Source organism: Chelonia mydas, unplaced genomic scaffold, assembly GCF_015237465.2.
Source record: "Chelonia mydas isolate rCheMyd1 unplaced genomic scaffold, rCheMyd1.pri.v2 scaffold_67_arrow_ctg1, whole genome shotgun sequence".
Taxonomy (NCBI): Eukaryota; Metazoa; Chordata; order Testudines; family Cheloniidae; genus Chelonia; species Chelonia mydas.
Window position 1 is genome coordinate 34,593 of NW_025111276.1, and position 18,421 is coordinate 53,013.

The window sequence follows — 18,421 nt, forward strand, 5'->3', positions numbered from 1 at the left end:
GAGGCTGAGGGAACTGGGGTTATTTAGTCTGCAGAAGAGAAGAGTGAGGGGGGATTTGAGAGCAGCCTTCAACTACCTGAAGGGGGGATCCAAAGAGGATGGAGCTCGGCTCTTCTCAGTGGTGGCAGAAGATAGAACAAGGAGCAATGGTCTCAAGTTGCAGTGGGGGAGATCTAGGTTCACTAGGAGGGTGGTGAAGCACTGGAATGGGTTACCTAGGGAGGTGGTGGAATCTCCCTCCTTAGAGGTTTTTAAGGCACGGCTTGACAAAGCCCTGGCTGGGATGATTTAGTTGGTGTTGGTCCTGCTTTGAGCAGGGGGTTGGACTAGATGACCTCCTGAGGTCTCTTCCAACCCTGATATTCTATGATTCTATGATTCTGATGTTTAATCAGGTCTGAGCTATAATGGAATTTTTTACCACAGTTCAGGGAGGCATTTATAGGGTTTCTCTCCTGTGTGTATTCTCTGATGTGCAATAAGGTCTGAGCTCTTCCTGAAGCTTTTCCAAATATCACAGCATTTGAGGGGCTTCTCTCCAGTGTCACCCTCCAATGCCTATTAAAGCTGTCACTGTAGCTTTCCCCACACTCAGGGCATTTATAAGGTTTCTCTCCCGTGTGTTTTCTCTTATGTGTGAGAAGGTTTGAACTGTCCTGGAAGCTTTCTCCACAGGGTTGTTCTCCCGTGTGGATTCTCTGATGTACAACAAGCTGTGAGGGCCGAGCAAAGCTCGTCCCATACTGGGGGCATTTGTAGGGCTTCAATCCTATGTGGATTCTCTGATGGTTAATGAGGGCAGTGCTGCGAGAGAAGCGTTTCCCACAGGCAGGGCATCCACAGGGTCTCCCTCCGGTGTGCTGTCTCTGATGTGAAATAAGCTGGGAGCTCCGACCGAAGCTTTCCCTGCACTCGGCACATCGATAGCGTTTTCCTCCCATGTGGATTGTCTGCTGTGCGGAGTAATATGGGCTGAAGTCCCAGCAAAGCTTTTCCCACAGTCACCAAGCATACTGGATCTGTCTCCAGTGGGGATTCTTTGGTTTTTCCAACCCCTCTGCTCCGGTGAGTGGATTCACCCTGTCTCTGCCCTGGCTGTTTCCCTGTTGCCCTGTGTTGTGGGCTGAGTCTTCCAAGTTCTTCCCATCCCTGGTCTCCAGCAAACGTTCCCTTTGGCTCTTCCCAAACTGTCCTGTGTGGTTCCACTTCCTCAGGACTCCCAGTGACAGAGTGATTTCATATAGCTGCCTTCACTTCCCCTCTAGGTCACGGGTTTGCTTTCTGCTTTGTGGTTTGTTTGTTTGTTTGTTTACCAGTGTAACCCCCAAGGAGATGACCTGGGGCTCTGCCTGCTGGCAGCTCCGGGAGGGGCACTGTCCCTGGCAGGGAGGGGGAGCCAAGGCAGACTCAGAGAGGCCCTTCCCAGGGAGCTCAGGAAAGGGGAGAAGCCATTTTTGGAGTCAGTCTGGAGCCAGACAGGGCAAGGGCAGGCCTGGCTGTGTGGGGCGCTGGGGAGTCCCAGGCCTGCATGCAGGGTTCCCCCAAGAACTGGCCTCTAGGGACCTGACAGCAAGATCCCTCCGCTGGGCTTTTCCCTCTCCACTGATGACTCCCAGTTTGTAGAGTTTTGCTGGGAAACTTCCCCAGCCAGGCTGAGTTCGCCCCCAGCTCCCTAGGGGAGACCAGTCACCACATGGCCAGCTCTGCTCTGGCTGCTAGTCCAGGGCTGGCCTGCTGGGAGTGTGCCTGGACGCTGGGCTAGGAGACGACAGTTTGCAGTTTAGTCCAGTTCTGTAATCTGCACCTTGAGCCCTGCACCCCTGGGTGGTGAGGGGAAATCCCGGGACAAAGCCACTTGATTCGGGCCTGAAGAGGCTCCCTGCCAGCAGAGATCAGCCCCTCTGCCGTGACCGAGGGGTCCAGAGTCATCTCTGAACCTGAGGATCATTCATGGAGTTTGTGAGTGCACCATCTTTTAGTTCGTCAGTCCGGGAATTTGTTTTGGGGACCCCCTACTCCCTGAACTGTGTCCTCAGGCCAGGGAGTACGGGTTTGGGGATTTTATCACCGGCTGCATAGTAAACCTGTGGAGGGACTGACCACCTCCTCCCACTTGTGAGTCCTTTGGGCTGTACTGAGCCCAGTCAGCCACCCTGCTAAACCACTGCAGGGAAGATATCGTGGGCATAGGTCATCAAGGGCCCCAACAAAGCACACGTACCAACGGGACACTGATCTTACATTGGCTCCATCAGGTCACGTGACTGGGGAAAGTCACGGGTATTGTCAGCATGGGCACGAAGAATAGTGTTTTACCCTGTTATGTTATATTTGTCTCCTGTTTAATATAATTACTGTGTTGAGTATATTCTATGTATTTGTGTGATTTCTTGGGAGTCTCCGACTTTCTGGCAGGTAAGTGGGGGTTACCCTGGGGTCGGCATTTTCCTCCCAAGCCGCCCTGGGGACCCTGCCGGGAAGGAGTGAGGGTGGTGGAGGCACCGCCAAATACATTCACAGGGAAACATAAAGAAGAGACACCCTGCTGGGTCGGGGGCGGGACCCAGAAGAACCCAGACCTGTCCATCAAAACCTGTTCGCAGACTGGCGTTAAAGAAGGTAACCGGGTGGAGAGGGGGCGTGACACGAATACAAGAAACACTAGATGGAGACAGACAGAGGAGCACAAGGAAGCAATGGGACAACACTGGTCAGCACGATCAGCTGTGATGACAGGACACCAGCACCCTCACCATAGTCAGGTTTTTTGCAGACACCTTGGAGGGATTTGAAGGAGGCTAATAAGGACTCTGGAGTTCCACTCCATATGGCTAAAGTACGATACTTGACACCCTGCAAGGCACTGCATTTAGCCGCATGGAGTGGAAATCCATCAACCTCATGAAGAGACTTGCCCAAGTGCAGCCTCGTTATCCCTAGCCTGATTCTTGCTTGCATATTTACACCCCCCTCTGGAAATTTCCACTCCGTGCCTCCGACGACGGGGGGATTCGCCCACGAAAGCTCATGCTCCAAGACGTCTGTCAGTCTACGAGGTGCCACAGGACTCTTGGCCGCTTTTAAGTGGTTACTAACATTTCAACTTTGCACCTTTCCCCAAATTCAAAGCTGTTAAGGACAGAAGGCCCCATTCTGATCATCTCACCTGGCCTTTGAGAAAGGCTAGATTAGGAAAGTGAGACACGAGGGGACATTTTAAGAAATGATTGGTTGTGAACCCTATATCTAGCCAATTTTCCCCCAGAAAATTCAGCTGCCCTGTGAGTGCTGTTGGGCCGGAGCTGGAGTCTCTGTGTGAGGATCACACTGCGGGAGAGGCAGGTCAGTCCTGCTCTTTGTGCATTTTCCAGCACAGGCTGGGGACAGAACCAGGACTAAGGACCCCGGAGACAGGAGCTGGGGTACAGGTCTGCCAGGAGGTCGTTGCTGCCCTCTGCTGGCTCCAGGACGCGTCACACCCCACTCCCCGCATTCCAGATCCCTCTGCCCACAGAACTGTCCTTTATCCTATGTTCACCATAGGGGCCATGGGCATGAACCAGGGTCCCGCTGCGCTCGGCGCTGTACAAACACAGACCAGACTATCCCTGGTTTCTTCGTCAGGCGCTATTAAACTGTCTTAGTTGCATTACAGTTTGACCAGCATTGGCTGTGATAATGAAGGCAAAAGCCGTGTTATAACGGGGGCTGGGAGGCAGGAATTATGGGGAGAGCTGGTCAGAACCTGGAATTTCTATTTTAGGGGGAATTTTAACATATTGAAATTTGCTTTTGATCCAATTCAGAATGAAAACAATTTTTTTTGAAACTGCCAATGAGAATTAAAAAATAATAAAAAAATCATTTTAGAAAATATAACAATTTTGAAGTTTCATTTAGTTATTTTAGAAGATTATTTTTACATGATTTCTTGTATTTCACGGCTACTATGGGCATATCAGAATAGACTATGTAAAACATTCTCTTTTATAAAATCATTAAGGGCAGCTGCTACTTAGGTACCAGTAGAAACATTTTAACTTTCTAGATCAGCGGGTCTCAAACTGTGGGTTGGGACCCCAAAGTGGGCCGCGAACCCATTTTAGTGGGGTCACCAGGCTGGCTTAGACGTGCCTGAGGGCTTCGGTGATGGGGCTCAGGTTACAGGACCCCTGCCTGGGGCTGAAGCCCCGGGGCTTCGACCCCCGGACCCAGAGCAGTGGGGCTCAGGCAGGCTTGGACTTCGGCCCCCCCTCCTGGGGACATGTCATAGTTTTTGTTGTCAGAAAGGGGTCATGGTGCAGTGAAGTTGGAGAACTCCTGTTCTAGATCAAACATCCCCTGTCAGCCGCTCCCTCACCCAGAGCCCCTGGGCTGCCTGAAACCGGCACAGTCGTCCTCACAGCCACAACAGAGTGAAACTGCACCGGATCACAGCAGCTGCAAGAGCCCTCCATCAAGAGGGGAACTCATCACGCAGAGAGGAGGCAGCCCCAGCTCCTGGGAGACCACAGGGGGTATGGATGAGCCTGGAGTGGGCTCCGGGGTGGGGGATATGGACAGGGAGCTCCCCAACCAACACCAAGCCCCCCCACCCCACACCAACTAGTGCAAATCACTGTCCACGCAGCTCAGACGCTATTCATCTCTTAAAGGAAGATTTGAGGGGGATTTTTGACCTTTCATCTCTGGAGAAATAGGGGTAGTAAGGGTACAAGGCCCTGCCCAGAGTGAGCTGTTTGATGCCAGCTCACGCCCTGCGATGGGCCAGGAATCAGCTCCCTTTTGGGTGAAGGTGCCTGGTTCAGAGGCATCTTTAAGCCCAGCCACCCATGAGCAGAGGGGAAGGCTATAAAGTTTGCACTGGCTGCTCCTGTGCTCTCTGCCACCAGGAGAGATGAACCCTGGGCACCAAGCACCCAAATTCCCCAGGGAGGAGCCACCAGCACGTCCCCGTTACCCTGCGGTACGATCCAGTCTCACCCCGGAGGTGAGAGTTAAACCCAGCAAGCCCTGCAGGCTGCATGGGACAGGCAGAGGGGCTGGGCCCAGTCTGTGGAGGCTGCTCAGGGAGGGGTCTCCAGGCCATCTGTGTCTCTCACCTGCCGCCCTCACCAGCCTGCGGTGGGTCCAGGCAGCCCCGCGACGGGGGAAGGAACAAGGCAGCTCCCCTGCTGTGCTCCTGAGCGCACGGACAACGAGCGCCAGGGGCAGCTGCAGCATCACTCACAGGGACAGACCCAGGAACGTCACAGAGCGACTGGACCGGGAGGGAGGATGGACCCGCTGCCCTGGCGTGTCTGCAAGGCTCTTACTCGGCGCCCGTGTGAGTTTTAGTTAAAAGTTGCTTTTGCCGATAAGCAGAAATTATAAGGTTTTGCTGTTGCTAGAGAAATTGCTTTAGCCCATGAGGGTTATGATTGGTGAGATGTCTAGTCAGGCTTTGAGTAAAACAATTGGCGAAGAAGGTATTGTAAGAAGAACTCTCATTTTAACTCTATACCGAGGGTGAGAAAACGAGCTCATTGGAACGTAACTCGGGGATTCGGCTCAAGACCAGAACGGCTCGGATTTTTAACCCTTGCATGACCAGACTGTGGAGAAGCCAGAGCCCCAGATGACACAACGCTGACTGGCCATTAGGAGAGGTCTGTCTGCTTGATTGGGAGTGGGGAGCATTAGATGCTCGGCGAGTGTATTCTGCTGATCAGCTGTTGATTGCTAATAAATACATGTACATGTTTAAGAATATTCACAGTGTGATAAAGGCTCTTTCACTGGAAAAAGGTCCTGTTAACCCGTAGAGGGTCACTGCACCCCGAGGGGGAGGAGAGAGCTGTAAACTGTGAGGGCAAAAGAGAAGGTCTTAAGTGGGGTTCCCCAGGGATCTGTTCTGGGTCCAGTGTTTAACATCGTTATAAGTGTCCTGGATGTCGGTACAGAGAGCAGACTGATCAATGCTGCAGATGACACAAAGCTGCGGGGTCGGGGGAAGGAGGTTGCCAGCACGTTGGAGGATAGAGCTAAAATTCAGAGGGATTTGGATAAATTGGAGAACTGGGCAACAGACGACAAAATGAAATTCAACAAAGACCAATGTGAGGTGCGCCACGTAGGGAAGGAAAACCAGATGCACAAATACAGAATGAGGCAAACTGGCTCGGCAGCAGCGCTGCTGAGAAGGATCTGGGAGTGGTGGTGGGTGGGTGTTTGTTAGTGGAAAGGCTTGAATCATAAAAGATGAAGAGTTCAGGTGTACTAAGTGTTTCTTTCAAACTCTGATACTGATGGTAAATAAACCACAAATGGCTGAAAAAGTTTTGAATCTGTTTATCTCTCTCTATGCAGATACGCCTACAATAACCGTATTTGACAAAACTCACACACAACTTAAACCTGTTGCCTGAAAGTATTTTTAATGCTAATAGTTGCATCTATTTGACATTTTTCTAAACACTTTCTCAACGTTTCAGATAAATTACATCTTTCTTGGAGACAAGTATCAGGGGGAGCTGTGTTAGTCTGTATCCCCAAAAACAACGAGGAGTCCGGTGGCACCTTAAAGACTGTTCCCGGCACCCAGAGGCCAAACAACAGCAGGGGTTCGTTGCCCGGTGTGCTTCACTCAATAATCACAACGGGGTGGAGAAACAGAAAAGTTTATTTGCAGCTGCAAACAAGGTACAGGGAGAACAGAATCTCAAATCCTGCACCCAGAGCAGGTCATTACACACACTTTTATATTCCTTAATGCTACTGCACTACACATCAGCCAATTAAAAGTTTGCAGAAATACTCTGCCTTCCTTATATGGGTTACAACAATGTTTATTTCCTGCAACCTCTAACAAGCATTCCTAGCAACTTAAACAACCAGCACGTCCTGCCTGGCCTTGTAGTTCTCTCTCCTATTATCTTTAACTTGGCGTCAGCAAACCTTACACTATGAGGCATTATCTGTGGCTGCAACATTGTTTTAAGAGCAAAAGAGCTTACTCAAACCAGCCAGGCCTGAATTCTATTAAGGGGGGTTGAGAAGAAGCCCTTAGGCCTTCAGCAAGGAGACTTTCTCGACCCTTATGGCCTTCCATCCCCTCGACTTAACTAGTGGCCATTCCCTGGGGTCTCCAACAAGACTAACCAATTTATTTGGGCATAAGCTTTCGTGGGCCCATAAAAGCTTATGCCCAAACAAATCGGTTAGTCTTTAAGGTGCCACCAGACTCCTCGTTATCTTTCTTGGAGGTTATTTTTAGGCTATACCATGGCTTGATTTTATTTTTCATTTAATGCACTAAGAATAGAAACAATATAGGCCCTGGGTATATTTCACAGCACTGCAGGTGTTTGTTGAACAGGGGCACTTGTGGTGGGAAAAATGTTTCTCTTGAGTCTGGACCGTGACTATATCTTGACCAAGAAATTTGGACCTTGACAAAAAATAATTATCTACCCCAGCATTAAGGGCTGCTCTGAAGAAGACGGTGATCAAGTGTTCTCCAGGTGCACTGATAGTAGGAGACGGGGGGATTTAGGTTAGACATTAGGAAAACTCTCTAGCTCTAAGGACAGTTCACTGTGGAACAGGTTGTCACAGACTCACAGGCCAGTGCTCTCTTGGCTCCGTATGGCTCCTGGGGGGAACCGGCCTTTCAGAGTATTGACCCTACACAAGGTCACACTCTTTGCTCAGGGTTTAAGCTGTAGGCTTCTCCTCCGCCTCCCAGTACCGCCCGCCCGTTTGAGCCTCCAGCATGCCTGCCTCTCTCGAGCCTGCAGCGATTCTCAGCCAGCGCAGCACAGAAGGGTTTATTGTACGTCTGGAGTACAGCACAAGACCTTCTCAGGGGCGTCCATCTGGGTCTGTCCCCATCCAGGTGGGCTCAGGCCGCTCTTTGTTCCCAGACCAGAAGTGAATCCTCCTTTCTGCGGCCCACCCCATATCACCTTCAAGGCCCCACCTCCATCTGTCTTCTTTCCCGGCCAAACAGGTCTCCAGGTGACTCTCTCTTCAGCTCTTTGTTCTCTCCGCTGCCCATAACTGGCTGGCTCCAAGTTGGGATGGGCCTTCAGGTCATCAGTCGCTAAGTTACAAAGTGCCCAGGCCATGGTCTGGGGTCCAGGCTGCTAGACTGGGTCACACCTGGTCCTCTACAACAACAGACACCCCCCTCCCACCTGGGTTAGACATGCAGCACACGGGGGAAACTGAGGCACACAGTATACATACGCAACGTTAGGAAAATATCCCACTTCGTCACACAGGTTGCCTAGAGAGGATGTGGAATCCCCGTTGTTGGAGGTTTTTAAGGACAGGTTGGACAAACACCTGTCAGGGATGGTCTAGGTTTACTTGGTGCTGCCTGAGATCAGGGCTGGACTTGATGATCTCTTGAGGGCCCTTCTAGCCCAGCATTTCTATGGCTCTATGAATGGTGAAAAGGACATTAGAGGCACTTACAAACTAAACGCAGACACTTATTCCTGTCCAACAGACGTCCTCAGCTGATGATGGCAACAGCGCGACCAGCTGCGAGTAGACCCGGCCATTTACCGTGTTATAATCATGAAATTCGACAGAAAAAAAAGCCGTCCCCACCACAGACGCACAAGCAGTTACTGCTGACAGACCTAGCGCCCCGTCCAGGGTGTGCAGACAGCACCGCGCAGCCAGAGCACGGCGTGCACACACTGAATGGGGCAAATACTGAACTCTGACTAACAGAGTTTTTAATCCATTAAAATGTTGGAAATTATTTTGTGCAAATAAAACATTATTACAGAAAACTATGACACCTGAAAAGCAAAACGTGGTTCAGTGAGCAGAGAGATGAGGCCGGAAATCCCACACGGGCCGCTCCAAGTGCCAGAGAAAAGCTAGGGAGGGGTTGACTGGTTCTTGTAGGGAGACAGGGCAGAGCTCATCCGTCTTCCTCTCGGGGGTCCCCTCAGGCCGTGGCACGGACTCCCCCAGGCTCTGTTAAGCTGCAGAAGTTAAACACAGGCAACGTCTGTCAAAGGGAACCTGCCATCATGTTTTGCAATGACAGTGCACGCTGCGGTCGGGGCGGTCGCCCTAGTGGCTGCAGGGTTCAGTGGACAAAATCTCTAACCCCGCTGACAAAGCTTGTCGCTCCAGTGTCAGAGACCCGGGTTCCTGGAGCCCCAAGTGCTGGGCTCTGTCCCTGCTGCTTCCTCCCTGCAGTTCACTGGAGACTGTTCTCTGAAGCAGCTGGAGTTATCCTTGCAAAAGCTGAGCTCAGCCCACGCTGTGTCGGCAGCCACAGAGAAATCCCTCTCACTAGAGTCTTTCACACCTAAAGTCATCGCAGAGAAAACAAGGGGGATTTGGCTGCAAACCTGTTCCTGCACCCCCAGTGTGAATAAAAGGGAAATAAAAGATCCTGAACTCCCCTGTTCTGCTCCTTGGGGCTGGTTTGCTAGAAGGGACGGGCCAGGGAGACTCAGGGTCCAATGACTTGGACTAGGTCTCTCTCTCCAGAGGCCTCAGTGAGAGCAGTGAACCCCTAGGCTAGAGCCCCCCTCACTTACCCTTGGCAGATAGGTCAGAGCCACTAGATCCTTGGTCGTTTGCTGTGCAGAGGAGGAGGAGAAGAGAGAGTATATTAGCGTCTCTCACAGCTCAGGGTTTCAGCGTAGTTAGTAGATACGGGGACTCCTATCCAAAGGGAACAGTCATCACCTCACTCTTCCCGAGCAGTGAGCTGGTTGGTGCACAGACCAGTCTACAGGGCAGCTGCCCAGGATTTCCATTATTCACATGCGAAAAACGTCACCATTGTAGGGGGTCAGCACTGCTCTGTGCTCTTCATGCCTCGTCAGAACGGGAGCCCGGACTACTCAACATTCAACGGCTGGCAAAGCAGGAGATGCTGGGCTAAGGATACTCCTGCCAAACAACCTCAACTCTGCCTCCTTTGGTCTGTGCCCAGAGGGGTCCCTCACGCAGACCACAGACGTCACCCTCCCGCCGCCAATGAACAGCAATTCCCGCCTTAATCAATGGCGCTGCACCGAACAGTGTGGACGGTATGAAGAGGAATGCGGATTTGGGGTGGTGCTGGGCACACAGACAAGGGCAAGTTTGGTTTGGCATAGCGCTGGTCTACTTCCTGTTCCTATTCCCAGACCCCCTGGGGCAGAGTTCGAGTTGCGTGGGAAGCATCATAATTAAGACCTTACCAAATTCATGGTCGGTTTTGGTCAATTTCAGTCACAGGATGTAAAAAATTGTAATTTTCATCATTTCAGCTATTTAAATCTCAAATTTTACAGTGCTGTACCTGTAGGGTCCTGACCCAAAAAGGGGCTGGGGGGCAGGAAGGTTATTGTCGATGGGTCACGGCATTGCCACCCTTACGTCTGCGCTGCTGCTGGGGGGCCACTGCCTTCAGGGCTGGGTGCCTGGCCAGCAGCCACCGTTCTCTGGCTCCCCAGCTCTGAAGGCAGCACAGAAGTAAGGGTGGCTATACTGTGATCCCCTCCAATAACCTTGCAAACCCCCTCCTCCCTCCACAACCCTCTTCTGGGTCAGGACCCCCAGTTAGAGAAACGCTGGTCTCCCCTGTGAAATCTGTATAGATTTCATGGTCCGTGATGCGTTTTTTATGGCTGTGAATTTGGCCATAATACCTCTGCATATCCTGGTTTGCCAACCTTTGACTTCTGGGAATTAAACACTCCCATTCTGACAGGACACAGGGAGCCCAGCGCAGGGCTGAGCACCTGCAACCTGAACTCCCCATTAACAAAGTTCTTGCATGTGAATTTCCGTTGTTCTGGAGTAACGAGGAGGAGGGAGGGAGGCACGACTGAGGGCCAGCTGCAGGAGGAAGGGTGGTGCTCTGCGGAGGTTTTGTTGGCACTTCTCAAACCCCCTCCGTGACCTGCTGGGGGACCCCTGAGAGCAGAGAGAGCTGGACGACTCCACCCTAGCAGGGCCCGGCAGATCTGTGCACTTTGTACTGGCTCTTCATACCAGACATTAGAGGGCCTCAGATGCAGTCGATAATTTATGTAAATATTTCCCACAGTTTTAGTCTTGGTCCTGTTCGTTAAGCTAATTACAGGAGACAACTGAGGAGGGGATTTGAACTTGTCGTCATCGAGGCGACAGAGTGGTGCTGATCTGAAGTCAGTGGAAAGACTCCCATTGGCTTCAAAGGCTTTGGATCAGGCCCAGATTTCACAAGCACCAAACCGACTTTCAGGTAAGTCAGAAGAAGTGTAACATTAAAAGCAGGTCAGACACCTTCAGGGTCACACTCAGCCACACACAGCACAGCTCTAGGGGGATAATAATTCAGCCCAAAACCACCGTATACATTCCTGACTATCGCCTTGTCTACACTACTAAAATTGGGACCCATGCCCGCAAGCCGTGCAATTCCACCAGACAGAGCAGTGGTGGAGCAATTGAGGAGATGGGGTTCAGGTGTTTTTAACCCTTGTATCATCTAGACTTCCTCGGAGCAAGGTTAGAGAACATGTGTCTACAGCCACTCTACACTACTGAAGACGACCTCTGCTGGGAAAACAACACAGCAGGGCACAGATTATCCAACAAGTTCTTGGAATGTATTGGAGACAGTTTTTCTTTCAGAATGTGGAGAAAGCTACTAGGGGAGAGGCTGTTCTAGATTTGGTTTGACAAATAGGGAGGAACTGGTTGAGAATTTGAAAGTGGAAGGCAGCTTGGGTGAATGTGATCATTAAATGACAGAATTCATGATTCTAAAGAATGGTAGGAGGGAAAACACCACAACAAAATAATGGATTTCAAGAAGGCAGACTTTAGCAGCTCCCTGAGTTTGCTAAGGTAAGATCCCATGGGAAGCAAGTCTAAGGGGAAAAACAGTTCAGGAGAGTTGGAAAGTTCTCAAGGAGACATTATCAAGAGCACAAGTGCAAATTATCCCATTGCACAGGAAAGAAATGAAGGATGGCAAGAGACCACGCTGGCTTAACCAGGAGATCTTCAATGATCTAAAAATCAGAAGAGAGTCCTACACAAAGTGGAAACTAGATCAAACTACGAAGGAAAACTGTAAACAAATAACACAAGTATGTAGGGGCAAAATTAGAAAGGCCAAGGTGCAAAATGAGATCAAACTAGCTAGAGACATAAAGGGTAACAAGAAAACATTCTACAAATACATTAGAAGCAAGAGGAAGACCAAGGACAGGGTAGGCCCATTAGACAATGAGGAAGGAAAGACAATAACAGAACATGTGAAAATGGGAAAAGGGCTAAATGACTTTTTTGTTTCAGTTTTCACCCAAACGTTTCATAGTGATTGGACGTCTAACATAGTGAACACCAGTGAAATTGAGGTAGAATCTGAGGCTAAAATAGGGAAAGAACAAGTTAAAAATTATTTAGACAAGTTAGAGGTCTTCAAGTCACCAAGGCCTGATGAAAAGCATCCTAGAATAGTCAAGGAACTGACAGAGGAGATATCTGAGTCAATAGCTCTGAAAAGTCATGGAAGATGGGAGAGAGGACTGGAAGAGGTGGTTAAGCACTGGAATAAATTGCCTAGAGAGGTTGTGGAATCTCCCTCATTGGAGGGTTTTAAGAGCAGGTAACTCAGGGATGGTCTAGATAATACCTAGTCCTGCCATGAGTGCAGGGAACAGGACGAGTTGTCCTCTCAAGGTCCCTTCCAGTCCTACGATTCTATGGTACTAGAGCAATAGTTGGAGATTTCCCTAAAATCCTCAGTGTAGACAAGGCCTATGAGTGGGAGCGAGGATCTCCTGTCAGTGGCTCCAGGCTAAAATCCACAAGCAAATACTGATGGCCGTTCAGAGATGGCCACTTGAAAAGAGGTGATGGGTCTCTTGTCACTTACCCTGAGCTACAGCATAGCCGTCTCCCTTCTTCCCTGCAGAGAGAAGGCAAATTTCAGTGAATTCAGCTCCCAAGGCAGGAACCGACTCCGATCTGTGTCCACAGCTCAGAAACAGGGCCCTTGGCCCAGCACAGCCCCCTGGCGCTCAGTAATGGACTCAAGGTCCCAGGCGCTCACAATTGGCAGGAGAGAAAGACACAATGAGACAGTTTCCAAAGACCTCGGTGCACTGGGTGCTGAGCTCTTTGGAAAACCTAGCCCCATCTAAACTGTAACCCGCACCCAGTTTCTGGGTCTGGCCCTCCAGCAGCTCCCATTGGGGGTCATTAGCTCAGTCCCGCAATGGGGCAGTTACACCGAACTGACACTGGCTCCTGTACTGCTGTTGTCCTTAGGCGGGTGTGCAGGGCCCGGCAAGTCCAGAGAATCCCCCATCCCAGGCTCTTTACCTGGGTGTTTCTTTTTCCAGACGACTACTCCGATTATAACACCAATCAGGACAACTGCAGTGATAACTCCAGCCACAGTGGGAATTAGATTGTTATTTGGTTCTGAAATGGAATGGAAAGAATGATCAATGGGGAAAAATCCCCTTCCCCCCCACCACTAAAATCCCCCTTTCTTCCCACTTCAGGGATCTGTCAGTCAGCTCCCCAAGTTAGGGCTGAGGCCTGCAACGCTCCACCCCTTCCAGTGCAGCCACCGTGCATTGCACCCCCCACAGGGAGTCCTGGACACAGTCTCTACCACTTCAAGTCATAATAAATATTTAGCACTTAAATTAGGAGACTTTTATAACATTAACCAATCCTCAGAACTGTGGGAGAGCAGGGATGTCAGTATCGTCCCTAAATGGGAAAGGGGGGAGACTTGCTGAAGATCACACAGTGAGGCAGTGCAAGAGCCAGGAATCGACCCCAGGAATCCTGACTTCCAGCCCCTCCTGCTCTAACCCACTAACCCCAACTCCCCTTCCAGAGACAGAACCCAGGAGTCCTGGCTCCCAGACTTCCTGCTCTAACCTATGAGACCCCACTCCCCTTCTAGAGCCAAGGACAGAACCCAGGAGTCCTGGCTCCCAGCCCCTAACCCTCCTTGACCAGGCTGACTTTCCTGACTAATGGAACAGTCCCATTGTGGGAGTCTGGTGCCAAACTGGAAACTGACCTCAAAGCTCTAGATTTCCCTGCAATGAATGGAGTTACAGACACAATGCAGGTTTTTTGAGGGGGCAGGAAGTGAAGAGGGGAGGATAGAGATATTTTAATACTGTTCTTGGTTTATATAAACCTGTTAAACCCCGAGTTCTGTACACACTTTCAGTTTCATTAATCAGCTTCTCCTGTTGTCTGAAAGAGCCACATAATAATACAGCAAAAAGAAAAATATTTCTAAGAGAATAAGGAAATGTGGGTTATGACACAAAAATTGGCAGGGGATGTGGTAGCAGGATTGTGATGTGAAACCATCTGCTGACTAGAGTCCCGGTGCAGGCTGCCCTCTCAGAAATTGTTTGCACTTCAAAATGCTGCATTTTTGCACATCCCAATTAACCAAGCAAAAAGATGGCTGGAAGGCAGCTCCATCTGTAATAAATTCTTCCTCGACTTCCTTGTGCTAGGGGCATAGGAGACTCTGCCCCATGATGCAGGGCTCTAATCTGCCTCCTCGCTCCATTCCAAGGCCAAACCCTCCCTTCCAGCATCACTGCACACAGAAACAAGCTGCTCCCAACATTAAAGCTCTCTCTCTGGCCACATGGGCAAGAATGAAGGGCCCGTAGAGCCGTGTTTCTGAGAACCTGCTGAACCATAGGACTGGAAGGGACCTCAAGAGGTCATCTAGTCCTGTCCCCTGCACTCATGGCAGGACCATGAGTGCATGAAGTTGAGACCGGGCTGCAAGCTGAAGCAAGACCAATTCTATCTGGAAATAAGGGGCAGATTTGAGCTTCCCCTGGGATGTGGTAAATTCTCCATCCCTTGGAGACTTTACATCTGGAATGGGCATCTCTTTCTGAAGGATCAGGTCTAGTTTGCTCACAGATGACCAGACTGGATGCCGGGGGCCCTGGTGTGAATCCCCCCTGCCCTGGGTTATGCAGGAGCTCAGATCAGATGATTAGAATGGTCCCTTCAGGCCTTAATGTCTCATTGTTAATCTTCTCCCTTCAGAGACACTGTATTGCTGAGATGTATCCAACAGTCCCAAAGGCAGTAAATTGGCGAGCAAGACATGAGCCCCAGGCACTGTGGGTCCCAACTCTAGCACAAGAGCTTGACTGCAGAGGGACAGGTCCAAAAGGACCCTGAGGAAATTCCAGCTTCAGCCTAGAAATTTGAATGAGAATTTTTCAGCGGTTGAGTTTAATGGATTCCCCCTCTCCCACTAGGAAAAACAGACAAACGCACAAACTCCTTACCCCAGGAGACGGAGAGTGGCTCTAACAGGCTTTCATGCTCCACGTGACATGAATAATGGGCTTTGATCTTGGGATCAATCTCCATTGTCACCCAGGTCTGGTAGGTCCCATCCCCACTGGGTAGGTTGCCTTCAGAGTAGGTCTCCTGCTGTCTGCTCTCCCCATTTCTCAGCCAGGTCACGGTGATGTCCCGGGGGTAGAACCCACTGACCTTACAGGAGAGGGTGGTGAGGCCGTCATGAGATGACCTGTCACTCACTCTAGCTGTTGGGCGCACTGGGAAAAAGAAGAAACTGATGTTAGTTGTTTTCAAGCTCTAATCCAGGCAGCCTTTGCTGGAGCTTTGCAGCATGAAATTCTGAGACCCCAGCAGTGGGAGAGAATGAGAGTCCATGAGACGGAATCCCTCTGACGAGAGAGAACCACCATGTTAGAGAATTCCTGTGCCGAATTCCCAGCATCAGCAACGGTGAATCCTGAATCCAGGTCCCTGAACTGGCTTCCGCTCCCAACTACAGTGACACAAGTACCTTGAAAGGCTTCACTAAACTCCAGATACGGATGTCAATCATGTGCCAGGTTTGTGCCCATCTCCTCTCAGACCCTGGATTTGAAAGAGAGAAAAATCTTGCCCTGGCCAGGGAGCAAAAAATGGACTGGATAAACTGACCAATTAAAGATGGAAAGTGACACACAGTGCTAAATTGCCCCTCAAACTAGCTAATATTAATTGGCTAATTTCTTATAGGTTGTTACCAAATCTATTTACCCCAATATTATGGATTTCAAAAGGATTTACCCTTATGTTCCCTTGGCACTGAAATACACATTACACTGCTGTGTGTGGCTTTTTCTTCTTGCCATTTGTAAAGATGGCAAAAAGGACAAGACAATGTTCTGCTGAGGGTTGTGAGAGAAATAAGCAACTAGTATAATTGTTGCAAAAAATTGGGTACAAATTTCAAGTAACCTTGAACAGCAAGTGCAAACTTTTTGGGAAGGGAAAGATTAGGGTGTGTAATGATGCTAACTAATTTGGGAAATGTGTGTCCACAATAACAGACAAGGTACATACGTGGGTAATAGCGAGTTAACATTTTGAAGCAGACTATGCTGCAACTGTCCTCCTGAGTCGGAGTGGTAAAGCATTTATCCTCTTCCCTTCTATGTTTGTGCTGATTAATCTTTAACTAAAAAGCTTTGGTAATAAATGTGACTGAGTGTGATTATCTGATGTCTTATTGATAAAAGAATCAAGTAAGTAAGTATGAAAGTGTTGCAGCAAAGGTAGGTCTGGAGAGGGAAAGCTTTAAGGACAAGGGGAGCCTTCTTCCAGATTAGTATGAGGAGGGCAATTCCACACGTAGGGGATGGCATGGAACGAAGCACAGAGATGACTGTGGAAGAAGTTTGGACAAAGAGGCAACAACAACAAAGCTACGGTCATTGGTGGAACACAGGGGCCGGGGGTAACATAAGAAATATGATGGTGCAGAGAGTGAATGAGGAGGAATTACATGGTGAATGAAGCTGGTGTCCACAGAAGTGGTGGCACTTCCATAATTAATCAAAGTGCTCTAAAATGCACACGCATAGGCAGATTGCCTTGATAACTACTGTGTCACACCAGGGTAAGAGGTAGAATTTGTGCTGTAAATTTGGGCTCATTTGGTCAAGTGACTCTGGAGATACAGCTTCTCTACAGTGAGCTGCTTTTAACATTTTTAATTTCTTCTCTTCTTTTCCAGCAGAGCTCAGGGAGAAGGGGTTGTCTTCCCACCCATCCCTGGTGCAAGGTTAGCTGAACTGCCCCCTACCCCCCTGCTCCATTTTGGAACTGGGGATGGGGAATGGAGATGTAACTTGTAGTGACCTCCTGGGTGGAGCTTGTCCCCCATCTTACCTTTCCTCTGTAGAGTCTCCTTCCCGTACTCTAGAGAATTCCTTAGCCAGGGAATACATTCCTCCTGCAGGTAGCGTTTCCACCGCTGGTTGTCAAATACTTCAACATCCCATCTCCTCTTGGTGATCTGAGCCCCAATATCTGCTGATACCCAAGTCATGGTCTCCTTATCGAAGGTAAGAAAGTCTCGTCCGTCATATGAATCCTGGTAAAACCCCTGAATGGTGTTGTCTTCCCGGAGATCACAGCCGTATATCGTCTGGATAATGTGAAACCCTGAAATACAGCTGAGGGTCAGCAGCAGCCTCTCTCTGAAAATCTTACCAGGACCCCACTGCAGGTAGCCCAGTGGGTCCTCCCCTTGCTACTGGGCCCTCCCTCCCCTGAGAAATGGGGTTCCCACTTATGCTGCTGGGTCCTAAACCCTCTCAGCTCCTTTCAGTAGGGAACCCAAAACCTCGGGGGGCCCACGCTCCATCTGTTGGGTCTTTGTACACTAAAGACCATCCACTGCAGAGAGTTCACAACTTTTAAGGAGTACCTCATTGCTGCTTGTTCTTGTACACTCCCTGCAGGGGGTGCAGGGTGGCATGACCCCAAAGGGAGTACTCCAGATATTGCAGGTGTCTATCCCCCTGCAGCTCTCTTCTGCTCTCTGAGGATTCCCCCAGTTCTGGAAGTGAGGATCATTCTGGAGAAGAGAGAGTGTGCAGGGTGTCTGTACCCCCGCTCTCCTGCTCTGGTTGTATTAATTTTGCAGGATCCTCAGGGTCACTTGGTCCCCCACCTCCTCCATTCACAGTACCCCCATGTCCCTGTGGGGAGGGGGTACAGGAGGTCTGTCCCCCACACTAAGCTCTGCTCTGGTTTAATGACCTCACAGAATCCCCAGGGTCCCTCTGTTTCCCTGCCCCATCTTCCCCGTGCCCCCAAATCAATCTAGGAACGGCAAAGCACCAACTTCGGATGCTTGACCTCTTTTTCACACGGCCACTGTCTCCAGGTGATTCCCTGTAAGGATCAGGCCACTGACGGCCCTTAGTTCAGCTGGCCACCATTTTCCCACAGCCAGGCTAATCTTCACAACAACGGCCACCATCTCGCACACAGCCAAGAGCAGACTCAGTTAATACAGCCACCCCTGGGCGACAGGAGGCAGGGAGGGAGATGTGGACAGGAAGGAGAGTTTAGGGGAGAGGGAGGGAGGCTGTGGGGAACAGAG

The 18,421-nt window shown here is 50.1% G+C and overlaps 1 protein-coding gene across 11 annotated transcripts in view; it reads right to left on the bottom strand.

Annotated features, from left to right (window-relative positions):
* Positions 1 to 6,399: 6,399 nt before the first annotated feature.
* The window catches only part of LOC102936111 (class I histocompatibility antigen, F10 alpha chain-like), a 54,451-nt gene continuing 42,429 nt past the window's right edge, over positions 6,400 to 18,421 (bottom strand). For 2 of the 11 annotated variants that reach the window (XM_037888828.2, XM_043537642.1), the window contains exons 3-8: positions 17,200 to 17,475; positions 15,297 to 15,572; positions 13,324 to 13,425; positions 12,875 to 12,907; positions 9,552 to 9,593; positions 6,400 to 8,984 (exon numbers count right to left, since the gene is read on the bottom strand). In XM_037888828.2, coding sequence (XP_037744756.1) covers positions 8,980 to 8,984; positions 9,552 to 9,593; positions 12,875 to 12,907; positions 13,324 to 13,425; positions 15,297 to 15,572; positions 17,200 to 17,475 — 734 coding nt within the window. In that variant the 3' untranslated portion in view covers positions 6,400 to 8,979. The other 9 variants (XM_037888832.2, XM_037888825.2, XM_037888831.2 and 6 more) reach the window with 9 other exon arrangements.